This window comes from Peromyscus californicus, unplaced genomic scaffold, assembly GCF_007827085.1.
Source record: "Peromyscus californicus insignis strain IS unplaced genomic scaffold, ASM782708v3 Scaffold_11__1_contigs__length_118956290, whole genome shotgun sequence".
NCBI lineage: Eukaryota > Metazoa > Chordata > Mammalia > Rodentia > Cricetidae > Peromyscus > Peromyscus californicus.
In genome coordinates, this window is record NW_026294402.1 from 4,161,574 (window position 1) to 4,188,079 (window position 26,506).

At 38.9% G+C, this 26,506-nt stretch overlaps 1 protein-coding gene across 3 annotated transcripts in view; it reads right to left on the bottom strand.

Annotated features, from left to right (window-relative positions):
- Dync2h1 (dynein cytoplasmic 2 heavy chain 1) overlaps positions 1–26,506 on the bottom strand; it is a 260,746-nt gene that overhangs the window by 202,694 nt on the left and 31,546 nt on the right. For 2 of the 3 annotated variants that reach the window (XM_052751659.1, XM_052751655.1), the window contains exons 25-40: positions 26,072–26,242; positions 23,649–24,031; positions 22,307–22,439; positions 22,087–22,204; positions 19,499–19,611; positions 17,690–17,809; positions 16,164–16,314; positions 13,973–14,178; positions 12,661–12,843; positions 11,450–11,632; positions 10,651–10,874; positions 9,690–9,805; positions 6,647–6,846; positions 5,338–5,602; positions 3,379–3,586; positions 912–1,041 (exon numbers count right to left, since the gene is read on the bottom strand). In XM_052751659.1, the coding sequence (XP_052607619.1) occupies positions 912–1,041; positions 3,379–3,586; positions 5,338–5,602; positions 6,647–6,846; positions 9,690–9,805; positions 10,651–10,874; positions 11,450–11,632; positions 12,661–12,843; positions 13,973–14,178; positions 16,164–16,314; positions 17,690–17,809; positions 19,499–19,611; positions 22,087–22,204; positions 22,307–22,439; positions 23,649–24,031; positions 26,072–26,242 (2,904 nt within the window). Of the gene's footprint in view, positions 1–911; positions 1,042–3,378; positions 3,587–5,337; positions 5,603–6,646; positions 6,847–9,689; positions 9,806–10,650; positions 10,875–11,449; positions 11,633–12,660; positions 12,844–13,972; positions 14,179–16,163; positions 16,315–17,689; positions 17,810–19,498; positions 19,612–22,086; positions 22,205–22,306; positions 22,440–23,648; positions 24,032–26,071; positions 26,243–26,506 lie in introns of those variants that run through there. The other variant, XM_052751646.1, reaches the window with a different exon arrangement.

A 26,506-nucleotide genomic window follows, 5' to 3' on the forward strand; every position in this document is an offset into this window, starting at 1 on the left:
ATATTTTAATACTCATCTAATTTCTCCAGCTTTCATCCTCACAAAGGAAGAAAAGCAAACAGAAAAGGATGAAAAACTAGAGCAAATTTTCAATTTTTATATATTTTGATCAATATGAAAATGTGACTTCTAGATCAAGTTCAAACTAACAATCATTTGACTTCAGAGAAACTGCTGCTATTTAATTTCTGTTTAATATGTTTAAGTTTTTCATAAAATTAATAACATGAAATAAAAGCCACATTAAAACTCATGTATATATGGAAACCCCTACAGTCTTCTTTTCATGGTAAGGGTCACTCATGCCTCATGGTAAAGCACCAACATAGCAGTATTCCTGCCATGCTGGTGGACATTGATGATGTGTTCACGTGGCATTCATGGCCCAGAGACACCCCTCTCTAGGAAGGCATGACCTTACTAGCTTTCATCTCAGTCCCTCAAGTATTAGACTTCACAAATTGAGATGTCCATTTTTATTGCATAAGCAAATGTTTCAAATATTACTATAAGTAATTCACCACCCCTTTTTATTAGCTTAGTAATGTATTTAACATGAGATACATGATATAACATGATTCTCATAGTTTCAGAACCTTTAGTCACTCATGACAGGAAGCAGAGTGGAGTAATTATGAACAGTAAAATGAGACAAGGTGGGTTTTCCACTGAGAAAAAGACATTCTAGTATTCAACCTTTTTAGGTAAATTAGGCAAGATTCTATAGACACAAACATGAAGCCTTCTTATTTAGCTAATATAAGCAATGTAAGCGGACAGAAGGACAGCAGCGATGGCATCTACTCTACACCCTACTCCCAGCAGAGCTCTACCACAAGGCAGCAAATGCAGGCACAATTCCTGATTATACATCCCACCTCTCTGATCATAAAATATCATGGTCAGCTCACCTGCTTTAAAACCCACTGTAAAGCTTTTGAAAAATAATCTCCAATCCAGTTCTCAAGATTACTTCTGTATTCAGCAGGCTGATTCCTCAACCAAGATTTTATCAGAGAATTAAGATCTGTCTCTTCATCACTGCAAGGATTAACACAAACATGCCAGTTATTTAGGAAGAAACTGTCAACTAACTTCAAACCAATTCCTGCTCCTAGGGATGTCATTCCATCAAGGGTCATGTGTCAGCACAGAAAGCCGGCACTGGTAACTTGTGTGTGTGTGTGTGTGTGTGTGTGTGTGTGTGTGTGTGTGTGTGTGCGCGCGCGCGCACGCGCGCGTGCTGTGGAACACTAGCAGCACTCTAGACCCTACTTAAAAGTTCTCATTGGGCCTCTCCATGGACAAATGCTCAGCAAATATCAGAGAAATAAAGGAAACCCAAAAGGTCCAAGGTAGAGCACTCAGAGACCTAAGAATTTACAGCTATGTTTTACATGAAATCATACATATCTGTTGTGCCTCCCACAACCAATGCCTGTGCCACCAACAATTTACAACCCTCTGCAGCAATATGTGACCCTCTGCTAAATGGTCACAGCACCCCTTCCAAAGTCTTTTTTTAGTCTCACTCTTTTTATACAGTCTTTCTAATATATTTAAATTAATGTAAAATAAACAATAAATATTCAATAAGAATTTTTAAATTTACCTGTAAACTTATCTTTTACTATAATATTTTCACAAGATTATAACACTGAATAAATGATAAATTTATACAAATATTACAATGAAACTATATACCTAAAATAATATTATTTTAATAATTTACCCTAATATCAATTGAAGTTTATGATTAGTTTCTTATATTTCTTAAAATACTTATAGTGAAATAAGCAGTTAAATAATTTTAAAACATAATCTAAACCCAAGTGATTACAGACAGCAATGTGCCATTCACAACATTACAAAATACAGGCATTACGAATAATAAATTCTAAACATTTTTGCCAAACTATTACTCATTTGGGAAAATGAAACTGGTCCAAATGGTCAAGTTCTGGTCCATGACTGAGTACATCACTTCTAAAACTAGTTAGCACACATGACATCTAAAACTAATTAGTACTCATTTTTGCTCTTTACGCCTCTTCTCGGTTCACTGGAAAAGTAAGCAAACACTTAGCAAAGAGTTTGTCAAGCTGTATGCAGAGGTTAGCCTTCAGGACCAATTATATCTGAATTAGTCCTAAACTCTTGTGATTTATAACTCTGTAACTAAGATGTGCTCCTGGGATTTAAATATGATGGACTAGTACTTATTTAGTATGCTTACATCTCTGAATTCAATCACAGTATTTAAATCTTTTTTTAATTAATTTATTTTTTTACAAAACAGGATTTTTTCATTTTAATACCAATCCCAGTTCCCCCTCCCTCCCCTTCTCCCACTCCCCCAGCTCCCCCCATCCCACCCCCATCCACTCCTCAGAGAAGATAAGGCCTCCCTGGGGTGATCAACAAAGTCTGGCATACTAAGTTGAGGCAGGACCAAGCCCCCCCGCTGCTGTGTCAGGCTGACAAGGTATCCCACCCTGGGAATGTGTTCCAAAAAGCCATTTCATGCACTGGGGATAAGTCCTGGTCCCACTGCCAGGGGCTCCCCAAACAGATCTAGCCATATAACTGTCAACCACATAGTTCGATCTCATGCATGTTCCCTAACTGACAGGCCAGAGACCATGAGCTCCCACCAGTTTGGGTCAGCTGTCTCTGTGGTTTGCCCCATCATGATCTTGACCTCACTTGCTCCTGTGATCCCTCCTCCCTCTCTTTAACTGAAGTCTAGGAGCTCAGCCCAGTGCTTAGTTAGCCATGAGGGAAATGCAAATCAAAACGACTCTGAGATACTATCTTACACCTGTCAGAATGGCTAAGATCAAAATAGCTAACAACAGCCTATGTTGGAGAGGATGTGAGTAGGGGGAACACTCCTCCACTACTAGTGGGAGTGCAATCTTGTACAGCCACTCAAGAAATCAGTATGGCAGTTTATCACAAAATTGGATATCAACCTACCTCAAGACCCAGCAATACTGCTATTGGGCATATACCGAAAAGATGCTCAATCATACCACAAGGTCACTTGCTCAATCATGTTCATAGCAGCATTATTCATAATAGCCAGAACCTGGAAACAACCTAGCTGCCCCTCAACCAAAGAATTGGATATTTAAAAATTTGTTTAAAGGAAATTAAGTACTTGCTATTTCTCTTAAAGAAAATAATGCTTAACCGAATTGCTAAAAGAATTCATACATAATAAAACAAACTCTAAATCAATTAAAATCCAAGCAAAAAAGTTAAACATAGATTCAATCAATATGTACGCATTATTTATGTATTCCTAACTTAGTTATGAAATCAAAATGATAAAGACTATTCTAATATATCATATAGAAATGACCTGTGGCTTACCTCAGAAATATCATTCCCATTCTAGATATTGTGGCTGGTGAAGCACAACTTAAATCATGAGTTTCAAATACAAAGTTAACATTTGGGCCAAACTGAATCCTTTCTCCACTGGGCATGGTGAGCAGCCGATTATCATCCAGAACAGAATTCAGAGATTCTATCCATTCGGGGTCAATGTCACCATCACAAATTATCCATGAGCTGACTTCTATTTCCAAATCACAAGAATGAAGCATTTAAAAAATCATACACACACACACACACACACACACACACACACACGGATATGCCAGATACTGCTAACAGTCCAACATAGAGAATAAAGTAACTTTCGCTGGGCAGTGGTGATAGCACACACCTTTAATCCCAGCACTCAGGAGGCAGAGGCAGGCAGATCTCTGTGAGTTCGAGGCCAGCCTGGTCTACAGAGTGAGTTCCAGGAGAAGCTCCAAAGTTATACAGAGAAACCCTGTCTCAAAAAGAAAAAAAAAAAAAAAGAATAAAGTCACTTTCATTAGTTAGAACTAATTTCCATCTTAATATAAAGAGCAGAGCTGAGCAAGTTGCAGTGTCATAGTCAACAGTGCTATGCATGTGCTAGAGAAGCTGTGGGCAATCCTGCCTCTGCTGCCCGAAGCTCAGCTACAGCCCATAAGATATTATTGTGGTCTCTAACCATACAGATTGAACTTACAATATCCCTTAAAACATAGTGTGTAAGATGGATATTCCTATTCCTATGAGATACCTCTAAAATAATCTCCCAAGCTATGTGTTTGGCCATGCCATGAGACTACATCAATATCTGCTATATAATGTCTCTTTTAGAAATATGGGAAACCTAATTTTCATGAGAAATAAAACACTGACTACTGCCATGGATTTTAGTGCTTTCAAGGATGACCTGAAATGGGAAGAGCAGTAACTAGGCTGCACACATACAATGCCTGTAGTCTTTTCAAGAACAGAGACATTTTACCCATCCTTCCTAAAATCAGAGTGCTTCAAATTGTCCTTAGGCCTTTTAAACAATTCAAAGAGGGAAATGTCACCAATAGTGTGAGAAAGGGGTAGTATGTTGTCTCTATTTAATGCAGTATTACAAGAAAAAAGAAAAAACTTCATTGAAAAGCCCTCCACTGCCATGAATTTCTGAATAATTACCCATTGCCTTACTTGAAAAGCTACTAATTAAGACTTATCAAAATTAGTCTATTGAGATTCTGGTCAAAAATTCTCTTTAAAACCAAGTCAAGTCAGGCACAAGCCTTTAATACCTGCACTCTGGAGGCAGAGGCAGGCAGATATCAATGAGTTTAAGACCAGTCTGGTCTACATAGTAAGTTCCAGGCCAAGTCTACAATTGTGAGATTCTGTCTCAAAAACAAAAAATGAAAACAAAAACAAACAAACAACTAAGTTGAGAAAATTTAGACTAAGAAGTAACTAAACTGTTTCATGTTTCACCATTTCAATTTTCAAAGTAACTCAGAATGATACATTCACATTGACAGCTTAATGATGTTCAAACACATCAATCACATTCACAAGACATATGTCAACTAATTAATCAAAGATTCTATATGCATTCAGTAAATTACCCATGAACTAGATCTTAATCAAGTTACTCTGAGTTTTGACAATATTAAAAGTTGCTATCAAGTGATAAGTCAAAAGATAGCCTGATCCAAGCACAGTTGGTGGTAAGCACCTATAATCCCAGCCGGCATTTGTGAGGCTAAATTACCAGGAGGACCATGGGTTCCAGGCCAGCCTGGGCTACAGAGTGAGACTCTGTCCCAACAAAACAACAATAAAAAATAGTAACATCTACTAAAGTGTCAAAAGAACATCATTATAAAGAGTTTTAAGTCACACACATCTTAATAAGAACATTGTAAACATGTTATGTTATTCTCTAGGCATTATTAGGTAAAAAAAAATTAGACAGTGACCAACCTTGAGGTTCACGAACTACTTGGCGAGCACTATTTGTCAAAACACCATCAGACCATTCTCGTGTATCCATGTCAATATGTCCTAATAACTGGTGTCTGGGCATAGCTTTGGGGTTCATAGTGTATTGTTTTACTACTTTGCCAATTTTACAAAGTGCAGCCCTTAACATTCTCCAAAGGGTAGACTTGCCAGCACCACTTGGACCAACAATAACAACTCCTGTCCTCTGGCGCAGCTGTTCATACAATTCTAGAGCCTTCTTCATCTGTTAGGGAAGAAACATGTTCATATATTACTTACCACATTCAGTCATACTCAGTTCTATTGACATTCTGCAAACACCCTTCTACTGAGACTTCTTCACTGGAAAATAAAAGCTCAAGTAGACTACAAGCTAAATAAATCGAACACATTTACAATGTTACCTTTAAGTTCAACATCTGTCTTTTAAAGAGGTTGCTTTGCATGAAGTTGAAAACATACATCCTTTACTTTGTTTAGTCATTCATTCATTCTGATAAATGATCTTCCTAAGTTACTAATTCATGTCCTACTTCTCAACAAAAGTCAAAGCGAAATGTTCATTTTAAATAATAATTTGTTCCACATAAAGAAGCTCCGTTAGAAGAATTCCTACCAGTAAATTATCAAAGTGAAACTAAATCACATGTAATCAATAAGCAAAAGTTTATATGACCCATCTATCCATCTACGAGACACTATGATGGGCAGCAACCAGGAAAAAAAAGTTAAACAAAAACATATATTTGGGATCTGTCCCTGGTGCTCGGGATCTGTCCCTGGTACATGGGCAAGCTTCTGGGAATCCGGTGCCTGTGGTGTGACGCCTTACACAGCCTTGGTGCAGTGGGAAGGGGCTTCGACCTGCCTAAGCTCAGTGTGCTGGGCTCTGCTGACTCCCCATGGGAGACCTTGATTTGGGGGATGTGGGGATGCAGGGTGGCTTGGGAGAGAGGGCTGGAGAGTGGGAGAAGGGAGGAGGGGGATCTGTGGGTGGTATATGGAGTGAGTAAAAAATTTCTTAATAAAGAAAAATGAAAAAAACATATATAGATGCTGTCTTTCATGAAGATTATTATCTGGTGGAGAGTTAATACATAATTAACATTAAACATGCATGGATGACAGAAGTAATGATACAATATAGCAAGAGTCCCTACTTGGAACTTGAAGACCCAAAAAGCATCCTGGAGTGAGATTAAAATTGAAAGATGAAAAACAAATTGAAAGATGACTGATAAGGATTGTTAATCAGGATTAACCTATGATAAAATACCCCTGACGTTACCTGATTGGGTATGATTTCATAATTGGCCTCCTCAAAGACTTGTCTTAATGCAGCACTTAATTCGCTGTACTCTACTTCTTTAAAGTCAATTCCAGGAAAGACGTCTTTGATCAGTGCATCGAACCGGGTGCAATCGGCAAATGTGAACTTTGACATTGTATTAAGCCTCAGTGCTTGTACCACAATATGATTTTCATTAACTACAGAAAACGTTTTATTTATAAATTATTTTTATTATCAATTCAATGATGATAAAACATTTCAAATAAGCTAGAGCCTTGACATCACTACTAATTATTAAACAGCATGCTAGAAACATTTAAAAATAGTAAATCATAAGTGCTACATTTCCTTTTCTATGTTTTGACTACTGAGAAATAAATTGGGATTCAAATCCCTGTATATCAGACTTTCATACTAAAAATCATCATTTCCCTGAGTATCATTTCCATTTGTATATTACTTTACTTTTTATGTCATATGATCCTCTGATGGTCAAGTAGTTTAAAAATAATTACTATTATTACTTCAGTTTTACATACAAGGGCATTAAGTCTCTAAGACAATGACAGGGGAGTAAATGTTACAATAAGGATTCAAATTCAAATAAACCCACTCTAGATTCAAGTTTCTTCAAATTCTGATGTAATTTACAAAGAATTTTCTTCCTAAAATAACACTCTAAACCAGCAGTTCACAACATATAGGTTGCGACCCCTTTGGAGGGGTTGGTCAAACATCCCTTTCATAGGGGTCACATAAGACCATTAGAAAACACAGATATTTATATTACAATACATAACAGTAGAAAATTACAGTTATGAAGTAGCAACAAAAAAATAATTTTATGGTTGGGGGTCAGCACAACATGAGGAACTGTGTTAAAGGGTCACAGCATTAGGAAGGTGGAGGACCTCTGCTCTAAGCAGCAATCTTTGATTCAACTTGATCTAACTAGCTCAAAAACCCATTCTTAAGCTAAGAGCAAATGCTCTTATCATTACCAGATTCTTATTTGTAAGGCTATTCCAGACTAAGCAATAAAAATACACAAGGGCAGAGACACTATATTTGGGTTTCCTGGCATTTCCCTGTAATTGCTGACTATCAGTAAGTAGATAGAAAGGAATGGAGCAGCTCCTGAGTTATTTCAAGTACTGAACTCATTGTCATTTTTATTTACTACACATGAATTTTGAATATTTCTTCAAAACCATCAAAAGTAGAAAGTTGTTAAGACCTTCACAAAACAACTGTCTACCTTTACATATGTCGACCTAGTAACAGAGTTCAAGTCACTTCCTTTTTGAAGACATGAACCTTCAGGATTAAAGCACAAACAAGTAATGTCATGTCATCCTTTTTCCATGCTCGTATCTCAGTCTTTCTTCTGACGGAAGTTTTCCTTCTAGCACTTTCTGTGAAGCTTCATCAGGACAGAAATTGCTTAAATTTGTTTTTACTGTGAAATGTTTTTTCTTTCTCCTTCGATTGTGATTGATAGTTTTTTAACTTAATTTTTACTAGCAACCTGAAAACGATGAAAACTCAGCCTCTCTGGAAGGCATATATCCACAGACACAGGGCGCTATGGAATGTCGTTCTGTATGCTGTGAATATGTGTTGCTCTGACTGGTTGATAAATAAAATGCTGACTGGCCAGTAGCCAGGCAGCAAGTATAAGCGGGATAAGCAGACAAGGAGAATTCTGGGAAGAGGAAGGCTGAGTCAGGAGTCACCCCAGACACAGAGGAAGCAAGATGACAAGGCAGAACTGAGAAAAGGTACCAAGCCACATGGCTAAACATAGATAAGAATTATGGGTTAATTTAAATGTAAGAGCTAGTCAGTAATAAGCCTGAGCTAATGGCCAAGCAGTTATAAACAATATTAAGCCTCTGTGTGATTATTTTATAAAAGGCTGAGGGACTGTGGATAAGAGATTAATCCCAACCGCAGGTCAGACGGGAAACAGGAAACCTTCCGGCTACACAGGGCCCATTTATTCTGTGTAGATGGGAGAAGAGCATTTGCTTTTGCTTTCTATGAGCCAAGTATGGTCTGAGTACATGCTGATGTGAAGAGTCCCAGCTACCCATTAAGGAGGAAAGGGAAAACCTTCACAGAAACTGCACTGATGGAAGCAGCTACTGCCCAGGGTGAGAGGCAGAGCTTCATCTTCGCTGTCTCACGTTGAGGGTGAGATAGACTTAGTGACGGGTTTATAGCCACAAACTAGGGAACAGGGGAAAATTACAATTTTACAGTAGAGAAGACTGGTCAGTACCACCTTCACCAAAGAAAGAAAGCCAACATCCCAGGTGATGTCATGCCATGCACCTAGCAACAAAACATGACAAAAAGAGCATCTGTCTCTGCCTTCTTCCCACTAAGAGCCTAATCTTACCACATATACCACCTTTGTCTATTGGAAGGAAAAGCACCATGGCGTGTTTCCAACATCTCTGCTAACAAAGGCTCATGCTCCATGGAACACTAAACATTCCTAGAAACTTTGAGGGTGGATTCCTACAGTCTGGGGATGAACAAGCCGCTTGGTGACTGCTTTCTTGACTGTTGGGGTTGAGTTTGCTTTGTTTTGACGCAGGATCTCAACATGTTTCCCAGGCTGGCCTAGAACCGAGTCTTCCTGCCTCAGTCTCCTCAATTCTGGGATCACAGGCATACATCAAAGCCTCTGATTCTATGAATATTAATTTTAAAAGCAAGTGCATTTGATTATGCTTTTACAAATCACCACTACTTCACATGCAATGTACCCTTGAATTTTCTATAGGATATCAGGTCAAAATTAGAAAAAAAAATCAGAATAAATTATACACTGTAATTTATAAAAACATAGCAAAATTGCTCAATTAATTGAGACAAGTACACCACACTACTTAAGGATGTTAAAAACAGACAAAACTCACTAAGTTTTACAGAAATTGTCTACGTTGTATCTGCAACCTTTTCAACAATATAAACTATTTTAAATTAAAGCATACTTTTAAAATTAAGTACTTTAAATAGTCAATCATACCATCTTGTTTTGTGCCATTTTTCTTCAACTGTCTTAGAAGATTCCCACTTCCTCTCAAAACAGTCTTCAATGCTCTCAATCCCCAATCATAATGCTGCTGGGGTGTCAAAAGTTCCCTGAAATAAAGATGTAAAAAGCTTAACTTTGCAAGAAACTACTTTTAGCATCACATCCAAAGATATGTAGACTGAGCTGCAGAAATTAATACTAGAATTTCATTCATTTACACAAGAAAACCAATCACACAAAATAACCCCTCAAGAAAACAGCTAAAGGGAGAATCACAGGAACAAAGTAAACCCATCGTGAAGGGATGGTGACAAGCAGCTATTCCTGTCCTCACAAAAATCTCTGGTAGCCTAGCTTATTCCCTACCTCTAATCCCATCCTGGCTCCCTATTATCTAGTAAGTGATATACATCAGAACTCTGGGGTGTCTAGGAAGCTAAAAATGAACCTCTAATCCTAAAAATAAATCGTGAAGACATCCATCCTCAAGAGCTGCAGCTTCTGAGTGGTCAGCTAGGAAACTGGCGAAGTAAGAACCATTTAGTCAGAGCAGTCTACATAAACATCATGAAAAAATATATCAAGTTTATGACAAATAAGAAAAAGAACAGTTTTGCCAGGCAGTGGTGGCATGCACCTTTAATTCCAGCACTAGGGAGGCAGAGGCAGGTGGATCTCTGTGAGTTCAAGACCAGCCTGGTCTACAGAGTGAGTTCCAGGTCAGTCAGAGCTACATTGAGAAACCCTCTCTCAGAGAAAAAAATTAAAATTAAAAAAAATTTTTAAGAACAGTTTTAATACAGATGTTTTACTATCACTTGGAATAAAATACATCATATCTACAGCATAATAAAAAGACAAACAAGCTCACCACATAAACTAGAAAAATAAAGAAATAGAAACACCAATCACTGGAAATATGAAATGTGAATATTGAAATGGGAGAACCCACCTAGACAGGTTGAAAATGGCAACCAACTTTCTGCCCAGCTCTTTGGCATCTTTGAAGCCCTCTGAATACAGAATCACCTCTGCGATAAGGTCATTGTCAGGACGTGACATCGCCACTGGCCTGAAAAGCTGCTTAAGATTATCTGGAAGCTTTTGCCTTCCTCCATAACCTTTTCCAGCAGGATTCATGGTGATAAAAATTCCAGAATTAGAATTTATTTCGACCTGAAATATTAATTTAGAATATAGGCAACAAAGATTTTACAAAGAGAAATTTTATCATAATACAATTTCTACATGTAAGCCCAACATTCTAGCAAAAACAGCCTCCAATATACCAAGCATATCCTTAAGTAATACATAATGAGCAGCTCAGGAACTCACAGCATTATAGTGGATTTCCTTCATAATAAGTTTCCAAGGAATGTAAGTTTAAGAGTAGATAACTCACTTCAATGTCTATTTACTCACAGTATGTCTTTGGAAGTCATGTCAAAGAGTGATCAAAATTATAAGCTTTCAGAATTAGACAAACTTTGATTCAAATCAAAGATTCCCTATACTTGTTATCAAGTCTTGGTTCCTTCATCCATAAAGTAGAATAGAAGTATTTGTATTCAAAGTCTGTACTGAGTATTTAAAGAGACAATACATTGAAACACTATATACACTGTGATAGTTCAGAAACCTGAGAGTCATTTCAGAGATGAAAAGGCTAGTCACACAGGTCACATATTAGAGGCAGCAATGCCCAGAGACCAGTGCAGGAGCAAAGCCAAGTCACACAAGGTATCCCCTACCTCTTTGCCAAGCAGCTCACATACAGTTCTGTGATTCTTCAAAGCATCCTGAATGGTCTGGATCTGCATGGAAACAGCCGACAGCACAGCTTCCTCCAGTCTATTGAACTCATCAAAGCAACCCCAGGCCCCACACTTCACCAAACCAACAAATATTCGCCCCATTGATTTCACATCAATGCCCTGAAAAAATAAAAATAATTTTCATTTAAAATGATGAAAATCTCTAGTGCTAGTAATAATTTGCTTTTTTGTGCATATAAACAGATAAACTAATCATTTTACCCATCAATATCTCCTTTGCTTTTTCAATAAAACTTAAGGCAAGAATAGTGGTGCATGCCTGTAATCCTAGCCCTTGGGGCTGGGACAGAACACTGGTGAGTGCTAGTCCAACCTGGGCTATCTGGAGAGATCCTATGTCAAAGAAAGTCTAGAGTGGGGGGAAGATTAAGAAGTGACTCCTTCAAAACTCAGGGCAGTTTCTGGGAAAGTGTTCTCCAAAGAATATAAAGCTAAACAAAGACAAGAATTCATTTCAGTTTTTTTTTATTTTGTTTCTCTTTTTCAAGACAGGGTTTCTCTGTGTAACCCTGGATATCCTGGAACTCGTTCTATAGACCAGGCTGGCCTCAAACTCTGAGATCTGCCTGCCTCTACCTCCCAAGTGCTGGGATTAAAGGCGTGCACCACCACTACCAAGCTCATTTCAGTCCTTCTTGAGTCAAAGTAAAAACCCCCACACAAAATGTTTTGAAAACACTAAGATGTATTTAGGGCTTTATGTTTCATTTTGTTTTACTTTTCTAATTTAGTATTACCCTTGCTAAACAATGTTTTTTTCCAGTGTAGCACAAACATTACACATTTTCAAATGTTTCTTCACAATAATTTTCCTTAGCCAAGTATGAGAAGAGTACTGAGTACAAACTCACAACACCTTGTCAATTCAAACCAAGTTTTTGTTTAATTGATTTAAAACTAGAATGATTTTTAAACTGAACGTGGTAATGTATGCTTCTAATGCTAGCAATTGAGATACTGGGGGACAAGTACCACATAGGCCCAGGAGTCCGTGGTCTTCACAGGCAATAAAGTAAGGCATCACCATTAGTCAGTCGGTGATTTGAAAACAAAATCTTCCCTTTATATGCACAAGAAAAATAATCCAAACATTTAACACAGTATGATTTCACACTTATTATTTGTACCTCATCACAATTAAAAACTAAAACTTGTCTCCCAAGAAGTCCACCTAGTGCCTTCACTGACTCAGTTTTCCCAGTTCCAGCAGGTCCATAGGGATTCCCTCCAAGTCCCATCTTCATGGCTTGAGTCAGAGTTAGGTAGCACTTGTCTGTCAATGGAGTGTAAACCAGCTTGGGAATGTTACCCTAGGTAAGGGAAGCACGGTGTTAGTCCGCTCACGCTCTACTCCATCCAAGTTACAAAGCCTCATATGCAGCACACATGTTTCACTGCTTAGCACAGAAGACATTCACATTTTTTCTTAGTGAAATAAATTTAAAAAGCAGAACCTGAGATAAAACTTCATATGTCTCATTATGGCCTGAAAGACTTAACCAGGGTCAAGTTTCTAAGTAGTCTCTTTCATTCTTAATGAGGGCACAAAGACAATGCTCAAGACAAACAGATCTAAGTAAGTATTACACAGCAAATACGCCACTTCTGATTTGTTAATTCACATAACTTATTTCCTGGGGCCTCAAAGTAAAACTAATCCTGAAAATTCTAATTAAAATGATCTGGATGTGCCTCCCCATGGGAGGCCTTGCCTTCTTGTGGGAGGGAGTAGGGGTAGGTTGCGGGGGAGGCTGAGGGGCAGGAGAAGGAAGAGGGATTGGTGTGTAAAATGAATGAAAAATTTTTCTTAGTGAAAAATAAATAAATAAATAAAATGATGAATTTAGAAAGTGCTTCTCAAGTTTCCTATGCTGCAGGAAGAAGACACCCCAGCTCCTTCAGCCATGGGCAGGACGTGTCATCATTTCCCCGCAGAAGGCCAACCAGCTGCTCCCCAACAGGAGTACTCCAATGACGGAGCCATTATGATAGAAAACGGCAGAAAGAATACAACTGGATGTTTTTTAGAGCAAATTATATGAATGAGATCTTTTATCCTTGCAAACTGAAACAATCAGTGAACACACTCTATCACATTTATGACCACAGTGCTGTGAGGAAAGACTCACACTCAGTTGCTTTATTGGAACTATCTACATACAAATCTCTTGAATTAAAGATAATCTGAAATTCCACATGAATGTTCCTCATGGGAAAGATACATTTCAGAGAATCTGATGACAAAGGTAACGTAAGAAATTTTTGTAAGTAGAGTAATATTTTACTTTTTCTTTTACAACACCTTGCAAATTCTGACACATAAGACAGTAAAAATATAAATACTGAAATAGAAGTAATTATGTCTTCCAATAGAAATTACCTTTAAATAGTTTCTACCCCACCCCCCAAAAAATCAAATGCTTCTACCAAGAATCCTACCTGGTACTCATATGTATACTGAAGTTCAGAATCCACCATGTGAACATAACATGTATGGTCACTTTTCATATAGAATCTAACTTGTTTCTTCCAAGCCCAGTCGTCAGTTGTATGAACTTGAACTTGGTTTAATTGCTTCACAATATCAATATTATGAATAATATCAAGAATTAGTGCTTTAAGCTTAAGCTCCAGAATGCCTGATTCTACACATTAAAAAAAGAAACAACATTAGTGTGAGCTACATCCTGTGCACACATGTCAGACTCTAAATGTCAATTTCAAGATTCACTGCAATACTGTGATAAATAAGTCATATAAAACCAACAGTCAACAAGTAATAGCAAAACTTTGTAAAAGGCATAAAATTCAGTCAGACGGGGAGCCCAAGAAAGGACATACACCCTGTCTTCTTCCCCTCTAAATGCAGCAAAACCCCTGTATGGAATGACTCTTATGGCTCAAACAGTAGGCAAACTGGGGATGAGGGCCAGAATTACAACTGCTAAAAAGCCCACAGGCAAGTTATATTCTTTTGTTGTTGCTCCTTTGGTATCCTGAGTCCCAGACCATATAATCAGAAGCTAAGCTTGGGACAGAACAGAACTCTAACAGGCTTCTAGCTAAATAAAATTTGAGAGGCAGAAAATGTCTTATGATGCCCTAAAACACTGACATCTGGAACTCAGAAAGGCCTAAAGCTACAGCAAGAAGGTATCTTCCCACAAAATTCAAGGAAAAATCCTTGAGAAAATGATTTATTTTCTCAAAAAGAAAATCCAAGAGAAAGAGGCAAACCATACTTGTTCACTGTCCTCTGTTCTCCCAAGTAGTACAACCAACATACGCCCTCAGAGCACACAAGGGAATAAATACACACGGAAGGAAATGCAACTCCAGGCCACAGGACCCAAAGGGACACAGAGATGCTTGGATGGCAACAGAGAAGGATGACACTGGGATTTTCTCATCAACTCCATACTGCCAAGAGGTGACGCTTCAGGAACTGGGCACTGACTGTCACACAAATACCACACATGGGCTGGAGTCAAATGGCAAAGTTTGGAGAGAGATGGGCACTACAGGAGCCACAGCCCACAACTTGGGACTCATGTCACTAATTCAAAAATGTCCACTTGTGCCTGAGAGTCAAGCAAAGACACTCATCCCAGACACTCATAACAGAGATGTCCAGGATATACTTCCCAGTGATTTAACACTCAAGGAGCCCGACCATCCAAGTCTATGTAGAGACAGACAACTGCCTGGTACTGGTGCTGGGATGCAGCAGTCAGAAAAAACTAGGTAAGACTTTAAGTTCAAACAGTGCTCCACCAAGGCTGGGAGTGAGGAGGCACTGTAAGATCTGGCGCTCAGCAGGCTGACCTGCTTACAAGAGGCCTTGCCTCAAACAACACACTCGAAAAGGTAACAGGCACTTCCGAAATGAACAGGAACAATGTCAACAAAGAAGTAAAACAACATATGAACAAACAGAAATTTATAGCTGAAAACTACAAGCCAGATTTTTTTCTAGCTTCTATTTAAATATGTATAATACTTTTTATTAAATCTTTGAGAAAGTAATACAATGTTTTGATTATATCCACCCCTTACTGCTCCTCCAACTCCTTCCAGATGCACTCTTAAAAGTTACTGAAATGAAAAACACAATGGCACCAGAAGGAAGCCTGGAGTACGCACTGAGGTATACTGAGTAAATTAGTCTTTTCCTCTCAACTCTTTAAACTATATCTTAGAATTCAAAGCAAAAATGAGTGTCAGTACATATAAATGACATGATGGAAGGATAAAGAAATTCGTGTGAGTAAAACTTCGACTTTCCACCTCAAGTAGTACATACTGATTTTGAGTACAAGATAAAAAGTTAAGTATAAGCCAGGAATGGTGGCACACCTTTAATCCCACACTTGAGAGGCCAAAGCAGGCAGATCTCTGAGTTTGAGGCCAGCCTGGTCTACAGAACAATTCCCAGAAAAGCGAAGGCTGTAGAGAGAAACACTGTCTCAAAAAAATCAAGAAAAAAAAAAAGAAAAAAGTGAGAAAGGGAGAAGGAAAGAAAAAAGAAGAAAACCTTAAGTAACCTGTAAGTCACTGGAGGCTGGACACTACAGAGCCCTCACAACAGATGGGCTAAGACAGACAGCAACACAAAGTGCAGTCCCCATACCCGAGTTCCCTGGGTCCTCAGAGCTCGTGTCAACACTGGTGTAGCGCTCCAGTTTAGCCACCAATTGTGCCTCAATCTGGTGGAGGCTGTGGTCTTTGATGGCATTTTCTACATCTTCAGTAAATTTGATCTGCTCTGCCAAGCACAGTATCTGTTAAAGAACAAGAAAAATGACTCTTCATGTGGATAAAGTCCTGTTGGTGCTTCTTTGTCCTGCAAACACATACCTACATTACTAAACAAAACACAAGATGATTAAAAATCAACATGGCTGGCTATCATCTTCCATTTTCACATTGTAATATAAAGAATGATAGGAATAGTTTAAAATATATATATCACCTAGCTAAAACCTACCCAAGGAAAAAGTTTCGGTATCCTGGTTTCACTGAATGTTTTAGATAAGTTCAGACAGTTCAGGACTTAAAAGAGATTAAGTCATTTTGTATTCAATGCTTAAGTATGATTTCCGGTGCATGAGTATTACAATTGCTGGCGTTCACTAAAAACCTTAAAACTTAAACCTAGTTTTCAAACTCTATCTCAGTACCAGTTCCAGAATTATAAACAATGAAAGACAAAGACTAGATTCAAACAATCTTAAAAGATTTTAGGAAAAATGACTTCCAATACACCTTCTCAAGAAAAACCACTGAAAGTTGTTTGGATTAGAGGGGCTAGGGACAGATCCTCTGCTACAACTTCCATTACATTTTTAAAAAACAGTATTGTGCATGCCCATACCTATGTATGCACCACAGCACACATGTGGAGTTCAGAAAATAACTCCCACAAATTAGTTCTTTCCTTCTACCCTGTGAGTTCCAGGAATCAAACTCAAATCATTGGGCTTGGTGGCAAGATGATGAATGCATTGTTCTGTGAGAACTAACATGCATTTCAATGCTTATCCAAGAGCTAAACTGCTAGGGACCTAAACCTGTTAACATTGATCTGGCCAAATCCTAAACAGCAGCACCCTGAACACAGTCATTACTAATACTCCATCATTCCACAGCCTAGAACAAGGACTAGGAGGTGTTGTTGTAGATAGGATCCAGTGTTGCAGGCATGCACTGCTGTTAACACTGATTTACAGCCATCTCTATAATCCACCATGTGGCCTAGCTTTGAGGCTCCCAGCCAGTATTCCAGCTCAGTGTTTCTGTATTTTAACTAAGTTCTTCCAGCTCCAGCATCTGAGATGACCCCATGAGAAGGGTGGAGAGGCAGAGATGTGGCAGCAGTAGTACACCTCCCCCCTCTTCAGGGACAATGGATTCATCACCTGAGGCAGGATGCTGGCTTCCGTCCAATTCCCTCCTCCTAAATTCCCCCCAGGGAAGTGATGGAGCCTGCAAACAGCCTGCTGCTGTGCGCTTCACCTTCCCTTCAGGGTTGAGGGAAGAAGACACGGGTTTTTTAAGGAATATATATTGTTGCTAAGTACTGAACTAAGGATATCAACGCCAGTTATCTGAAGCAGCTGACCCATGCCTACCATACCCTAGACACGGTCCTCTCACCTGGGAAGGGAACAGAGATGGGTCGATTGCACCTTGTGAACTCCGCCCAGCAGTAATACATTCTTTCAACAATTGTTTCAAAGTTTGCTTCATTTCCAAAGCCAGATCATTCAACCATGCCTGAAAATGAATGGAAAAAATAGCACGCAGGAGTTGTGCGATAAATACACAGTCTATGCCTAATCACATTCTTTCAGTGCAGACTGGGTATGAATTCTTAGAGACCGCACTCCTCAAATGCACTGTGTGGTATATCATTCTTTATTATTTAAATAATTTGAGAAAAAGTCTTGTTTTGTTTTGCTTCTTTTCACTTCTTAGGACAATGTTGAGTGTGAACACTCACACCCCAGGCCAGTACTGAGTATGTACTACTGACTGGTATGATATAAAAATCTATGCAAACATTTCCAAAGGAGCCCAGTCAATTCATTATGATGGCAAACCAGTAAAGTCCCGGGCAAACAGCTCGCCGAGTCTCCTGGTGATCTAGTGATCAGGAAAGCTCAATCACAGAAGGGGTTGCTTCATCAGGATGAATATAGTATAGGTGGGATCAGGCTGTCTTTTAAGCTGATATTGTTCCAGTGTTCCAATAATATATTTATCTGCTCACTTGATTATAGGTAACATGATAAAATTTAATTTAAAATGTGTAGAGGGTGCAGCTCAGTGACAGAACCATGCCTAGCATGCACAAGGCCCTGGGTTTGTTTATCAGCACTGCCCACTAACTTCCCATACACATATGGGGTTACATAACAGCTGCAAAACATAACAGCAACTACCCATCACGACTTAATAGTTTATCACATACAAAAATATATGCACAAAAGCTACAGTTGTAGGTCTTCATCTCTTCTTAAGTTTACCCTAAGCTCCAGTTTTTCACTCATCTGTAGGCACTTGCCAGTACTGAAAACAGTTCAAAGCCACTGAAGCTAAAAGCTGAAAATCTGAAGCTTGGCATGGTAGTTTGCTCAAGAGACTGAGGCAGGGGGACTGACATGAGTCCAACCTGGTCTGCATGAGCACCAGACTAGCCAAAACTTAACAAGACCCTGTCTGCAAAGAGGGACTCTCTCAGTGTCGGCCACAGAGATGCTCTGCTAATCACAAGAGCTGCCAGAAGCTTGGCTTCTGCTTTACTGCCATAACTGATCTAGTCCATATCTTAGATCCACTGTGCCAACTGAGAGAAAGAACATAAAACTCATAACCAACGATGGCAGTTACTTGGCAAACATCAGTGCTTTCAACCACCTGACTGAAATACCTGAAATCCGATAGACTGTTGAGGCCTAAGCAGGACTAAGTGTGAGCCTAAAAACTACAAATCAAAGTGATTCAAACTACTACTGGTGTCAACTTGTTTACCTAAATGATCTCATAAAACTCATTAAAAAATAAGAAATATTAAATGTTTCACAAACTACCTAGTGCATTTAAAGCCAAGTATTCTATTTAATTTTCAAAAAATATCGTTGCAACAAGAGTTAAGATTCCCATTTCCCTGTAAGAAAATGGCCTCTCAGTCACAGAGCTGACACAATATGTAGCTAAGATTAATATCCAAGTCTTTTTTACTCCAGAACTAAAGCTCTTTATAGAATTAAATGCTGTATTTCAAAAACCAAAAATCCACTCTTTTTAATACCACAACTTTTGGGAGCTCACAAGGCCAAACATTTTTTAAGATAGGGTTTGAGTTTCCTAAAAGACCTAAATTAACCAATTCTACCTTACAAATTGACTCAATTAATTGATACAAATTTTATATGGTTCATTTCATGAAATAGAACTGCTCACCTCTACATTATTTGATAGGAGAACTTTGCTTTTAAAAGGTACAACTTCTCCCTCTAGTGACTTCATTGCAGTTATATGTTTGGACTCCTCATCAAAGCACACACTGTTAATGCCTACAACACAAAAGCAACACTGGGCTGAGGGTGCAGTTGGGTGCACAGCACTGTCACATCAAGCACAAGGCTCTGGATCACATCCCTGGCACCACACACACAATAACCTAATCGAAAGCAGCAATATAAAGACAACGAGTTAAAGGATAATGATGACTATGCTACACATGCACACACATATACCACCACCAAATATATTATATACTCAAATAGACATAACAGGATTATAATGTACATGACATAACATATATAGTAGCAATCTTTGTATTTAAATGTCTTAAGGAAAAAATACTTTCACTGGGTATTCTTATTACTAATTTTAAATATTGTATTAACATCTAACCATAACAACATTCACTGATCGTTCTAATATTGATATAGATACCTGGCTTGTATGTATGTTTATTCATTCAATTTTATCATTTTCCAGGAAGAATTTTAGACACTCTAATCAACTAATACATAGCAATCCATCAGAATGCTTAACTCTCATACATCACAATCTCTTTGGAATATGACTAGGAAGTTTCACACAAAGCCTAAATAAACATTTACTTAACTAAATATTTAGCTTTTTTTTAAAAAAATATATATCCAGAGAAATGTATGAAAGTTTGCAAGTTTTATTTATCTTAACCCAAAACTGAAATAATCCAAAAGTGAAAACAGTAAATAGATAAATTCATTATCAGGAAATAGCTTTAGTCATGTCAGTAAATGGGACATAACCAACAGGTCACAAGGTGAGCAGACAAAGCAGAAATGATTCCAAGGCTCCCCAGAAAGTAGATAAACACATCAACATGACAGCAGATAACCTGCGGCATCGGCCCAGCTAGACAATGTTAGCAGCTGTAGGCATGGTATAACCATCCTTCTAAATCAGAAATGCCGCCTATGGAGGAGCAGCTGAGATGTGCACATCACCAATAGCTGTGCAGCAAGCTTGCAGGGCCTGACTCTCTTTCTGGCTATTACCTAATGCATCACACATACCAATGCAACCCCAAAGAGGAAAAAAAAGAAGGAATACATAGGGAAGATTCAACTTATATGAAGTTCTTAAAATGTCAGCAATCATGACTGTCTGGGCAGTGGAATGAGAAGAAGACTGACAACATGAGGGAATTCTCAGAGCTACTGGAAACGTTTTGTATCTTAAAGTGGTGGCTACACAAGTGTAGTGAGTATAGAGGGTCACACCTACAGCTTCAGGTTCACAGGCACTGGAAACTGTACCATAAAGGAGAATGTAGAGTACTTGAGATTTCATGGGCCAGTTTCTCTGTCTATGACAACTCAGAATTCAGATCACAAAGGCAACAATACCCAATATGTAAAGCTAACACATGTAGCTAGAGTTTTCCTGCCTTGCCCACAGTCAGGACAAATCTTTGTCACCCGTCAGTCCCACAGCTGCTCAGACCCAACCAAGTAAACACAGACACTTATATTGCTTACAAACTGTATGGCCGTGGCAGGCTTCTTGCTAACTGTTCTTACAGCTTAAATTAATCCATTTCTATAAATCTATACCTTGCCACGTGGCTCGTGGCTTACCGGCATCTTCATATGCTGCTTGTCCTGGTGGCAGCTGGCAGTGTCTCTCTGACTCAGCCTTCCACTTCCCAGCTTTATTCTCCTCCTTGTCCCGCCTATACTTCCTGCCTGGTCACTGGCCAATCAGTGATTTATTTATTGACCAATCAACAACACACTTGACATACAGACCATCCCACAGCAAACACACATGATTATATTTCAATAAAACCCTATTTTAAAAAATGATAGTAAGAAAGCCTAACCACATGGGCTACAGTTTGCTGATCTGACTAAAAATAAAAATGGTTTAAAACAATTGCTTTTGAAAGTTAATTTGAAAATGCAGGTCTTTTCCAAATAATGTATCTAAGAAAAGTCAGTCATTACTTTCTGAAGAAGCTTATTGACTTGCCAAAAGTACCCAACTCAAGCGGCTCAACAGCAAGAACACAAAAGGCACTAATTTTTCATTGAGTGATCATTCCTATTCCCATTAACTGCCACTACACAGAGAACCCCCAGCTTGAAATGCCCTTCCAGTCTCTGTGAACACAGTAGTCCACTGGGAATCTCAACTTCATGGTCTTTCATCCCTAACACCTCAACCTCAATATCCTTCTCCACTTTCAGGCCTTGCACAGCCTCTGCCCTCTGCGTAAGTGACCTTTCTTTGAATTAACACCTCTAACTTTTCGACTCCATCATTTTGTTCATAACACCCCAAAACTGAGCTGAATTCTTCATAGATGTCATTATTGCACTACATACTTAGTTCATCAGAGAACTGCCACACTGTACACACTGTACTTATTAACTCACTAGCTTCACCAATCGCTGAGAGTTGGGGGTATGAACTGTGTTTAGTGAAGGGCAGAACATTATGCCTGGAAGATAGTGAACACTGAGTATCTGATGACAGATGTTGATTCCTACCAGCAAACAGCTTCTTCAGATGGGACTGAATCACTGACGGGTTAGTGGACTGGCCCAGGATTTCTAACAAGTCATCATCGCCAATAAAGTAAAATCTTGGGAATGCTGACCGTTTTTCCTAATGTAAAGGAAAAGAAGAAGAAAAAAGCTTTTTCTCTTTACAACAATTAAGATATTGAATATGTTATAATTTATTAAAGCTTAAAATAAACAGACATGCCTCCAAAAATTCATTTAAAGATTTCTGACATCTTTGAAGCTGATCAAGTATTGTTAGTAGAGCATTTCGGATTCCTGCATGAGTAGTCAATGTGGTGACTCTATTGTCTTTCTTGATGTCCATCATTATTGATCTACAAAATAAAAATTATTTCCACATTTATGCTAAGTTTCTGCCTTAAATGAAAACATTTTCATGTTTCAAATTAAGAACATTTATATTAACAATAATTTATTATGCTTCCAATAAACCACGCTAAAATTAATGCCATTGCAATTTTTTCATCAAATATTCCAAATCCTCTTCATTCATTCAGTAAATATTAAGTCCTATGCCCTAGAACTAATGGTCCAATGACACAGAAGGGCATTAAGTAATGCCTTGAAATACTTAGGTATAATACACACCAGGAAGCAAAGGTACAAAGTGTTGGCACAGTGACTAACAGGACAACCCACAGCTTCAGCCTTCTCAGGAGAAGTGAACCAAGCTGAGATATGCACAATGAATAAACAGAGGAAGAGTTTATATCTGAGGCCCTGGGAAACAGCTACGTGTACCCAGACACCGAAGGAGAGAAGCAGAGGCTGGAGGACGGCAAGGGACACACAGGCTTCCTGCTTAGTGCAACAAGTCACCATACACACAAAAGTAATTATAGCAATGAAGTTTTAAAAACAAGGAAACTTCATTTTAAATGATTATTCTTGCTACCGTGTGAAAAAGTTCAAGAAGTCAGAAGGCTAATGTAGCAGCTATGTGAGAGAGAAAGACAGAAAATGAGAACACAGACTGAAGGAAATGAAAGACACCAAGATGCCCCGTATGTCTTGCCAGCAACAGCCAGCTGGCAGAACTTACTGAGTCAGCAGGACGAAAAAGCACTGGCGAATGGTGCTGGAGAACTGGTTTTGCCCAAGGCCTGAGGATGTTTAGGAGTTTTAAAGCTTAGAAGGAAAGCACCAGATGTACATACATGCAAGGTCTCAGCAAACAGAAAGAAATGACCCTACCACTAGTGAAGATGACAGAGGCCTTCCTAAGACCTCAGGGAGGCTTCCTGCCTTGCAGGAAAAAGGGAAGCACCATCTAAGTACATATATGAAGGATGGGAAAGACTCGATTCAGACCAAAGTGCTTCAGAAAGACAGCAGAGCAGAGGGCAGACTACGAAACCGACTCAGGACACTCTCACCCAGGGAGTGAGGGTGATCACTTAGACTGAGCACTTTACAACAGGAGCAAACGTCACCCACGCCAACGTCACCCACGCCAACGTCACCCACGCCTACGTCACCCACGCCAACGTCACCCACGCCTACGTCTACGCAGCTGTACTGACCTGAAATCTTCATCAACTTTGTTGAATCGTGTCTGTTCTTTAGGCAAAGCTCCACGGCCAAAAATGGGCTCCAAATATACCCATTTTCTCTGAATATGGTTTAAATTCTGCATGTACTCATCTAACTGTGCAAGTTTTCTTTCCCAAATTGACACTTTATCTTCAAATCCTTTGTAATATGGAGAATCTTTTAAGGACTGAAGAAGGCATCTATTATCTCCAACCTGGTTCACTATGTCTTTCCAGTCTTTAATCAGCTTGATAGTTCGATTCTGGCTGTCTTCATAATCAATCAATGAGAACACTGCTCCAACTCCCCACAGATCAAGTTCACGCAAAGCTTCTCTGATGGTAACTTCCCCTTGTGCCCGACTATTTAAATCCTATTAACATGAAAGATTAATATCTGTTATTTCAAAATTAATTATCCCATAAATAAATCATAAGAAATACACTGTCGTGGTGTATGGTGGTCCATGCCTACAATCCTAGCCCTTGGGAGGTGGAGACAGGAGGATCAAGGAATTCTATGTCCTCTTCAGCAGCACAGTGTAAAGCCAGCTAAGACTGCATGAGCCTGTCTCAATCTATGCTGTAACAAAAACAAGCATATACATATATATGCACATACACACACACACACACACACACACACACACACACACACACACACACATACAGTCTTACAAAAATATATGGCTTTTCACCATTAGGAAAAAGTTAGATACATTTTTACATGCAATCCTAGAAAATAACTGGATATTGCATCAGGCATATTAGATATTAAGCATTCGTGTTCACATGATCAAATATATACAAACTTCTGCCTTATGCTATTCATGTCTATAGAGGGGGGCTAGGGCTTAGCAGATAAAATGCCTAAGACTTAATGCCCAGCACCCACATAAAGGCCAGGCACAGTAGCACACATCTGTAATACCAGCACCAGTCTGGGAGACAGAAGGATCCCTGAGGCCTTCCGGCCAGTCAGCCTACCCAACTGGTGAGCCCTACATTCAACAAGTGACCCTGTCTCACAATATAAGGTGGAAAGCATTAAAGGAAAAACACCTGGCACCAACTTCTTGTCTCCACATGCATGTGCATGGGCACACGCACATACACACACACACACACACACACACACACACACACACACACACACACACACTTAGAATACAAGGCACATGCAACTAAAAAATAAAACAAGAAAAAAAAATTAAGCATCTACAACTGAAAGCTGGCAGAAGAAAAGGCCAAAATTTGAGAGACTAGAACAATCAGAATATTATGGAAACCTTACTACAAATTATTTTGCATCTGATGTGGTTAACAACTACAGTTATTTTGTGCAGGAATCATGTCATAACCTCAGAGATTAACAAGCATGCTCTAGGATTATTAACAAACATAAAGCTTTACATTTTTATAGGAAATAAAATAATGAAGCATCAAAAGCATTCCACTTTATCACTAGTGGCCAAAACACAGCACAGAGCTCCTGACAGACTGTGTGCTGTTTTATCTTCGGCACAACTGACTGCACCTTAATCTACTGCTATTTCAGTCAACAACTGCAACTCCACAGTTACCTGCCCGCTTCTCTGGCAGTGGCCTGGCCACTCAGGCCCCAGACTGGTGGGAAATCTGTTCCTGCAGGCATAGCTTTAACTAAATCTCTATCATTCTATTTAGAAATAAGACTTGAGATTCAAAGGCTGGGGTGAAAACCCGCGAGCTCAGAGAGCTTGAGTAGCAACTAGCTGGCCTTCTCTCCTTTCTGACGTCTCCCAAATTGCATGCAGTCCTTCTGCTCGGCCCAAACAAAAAAATGCCTCACCACTCAAAATCCCTCCCTACTACTTCTGTTGTATCTCTCTATCACTTCCAGATGCCCTCGGATGCTCTACGATTACTTTCTGTCAACTAGTTGCTAACTCAGCCTCCTGACCCAAGGTTAGTTTTATTTAATTAATTTATTTAATTAATTTATTTAATTAAACACTAACTTGGGGTTCACAGTAGGATCAAATATCCCCCAACAACTGTGCAGTCTCATTTTCCTTGAGACATTTTCCAGCCATGGTTGGTAACCAGCTGGTTACCAGTTTACCTGAAGGGCCTCTTGACCTCTAGCTTCTACTCAGAGTATTCCACATGACTATAAGCTCACTGCACGTGAAATGACTCTTATCTGCTAGCATTTTTCATGCAGGTGACTTCCCTCTCTAAAGAAGTATTAGTAGTTCACAGTTTCCCTTCTCTAGGGAGGGGCCTCTACTAGTGTTTGAATAACCTCATCTAACAGGTCCAAACAGGTACGATGCATTACCAATCATGAATACTGGAACAACAGACACTGTTACTGCTTTACAGGAAGAACAGATGCTAAATAAAAAGGATTAGCAGACTATAAGCCTCACTTTAAGGTCTGAAGCTTTCTCCACAATTGCATCAGCAGCCCGGAGCAAGTCACCAAACAGTAATTTCTCTAGACTGGTCCCTCGAGGAAGGCCAAGCAGTCGAAAAAGGTCAAGCCAGTGGTCTGGAGAAAGATGCTCCCCTCTCACATATTTCAAGATAGGAATTATAATCTGTTAGAAAAGAAAAAGAAAGTAAAGCGTAGACTTACACATATGTTCATGTCCTTGCAAAATACAAGTTATTCACATTCATCTTAATTTTCAGTTTCATCAATAATTTTTAATTACTGTTATTTAATAATCTTGCAAACAAACTCTTATATAGAATTATATAAAGTTCTTTTAAAACATTATTGTAAACACATGCACGTTACATTTGTAGTTTAATATATATAAAAACATGACTACATACACCCCTGCTTTCATGGGATACAC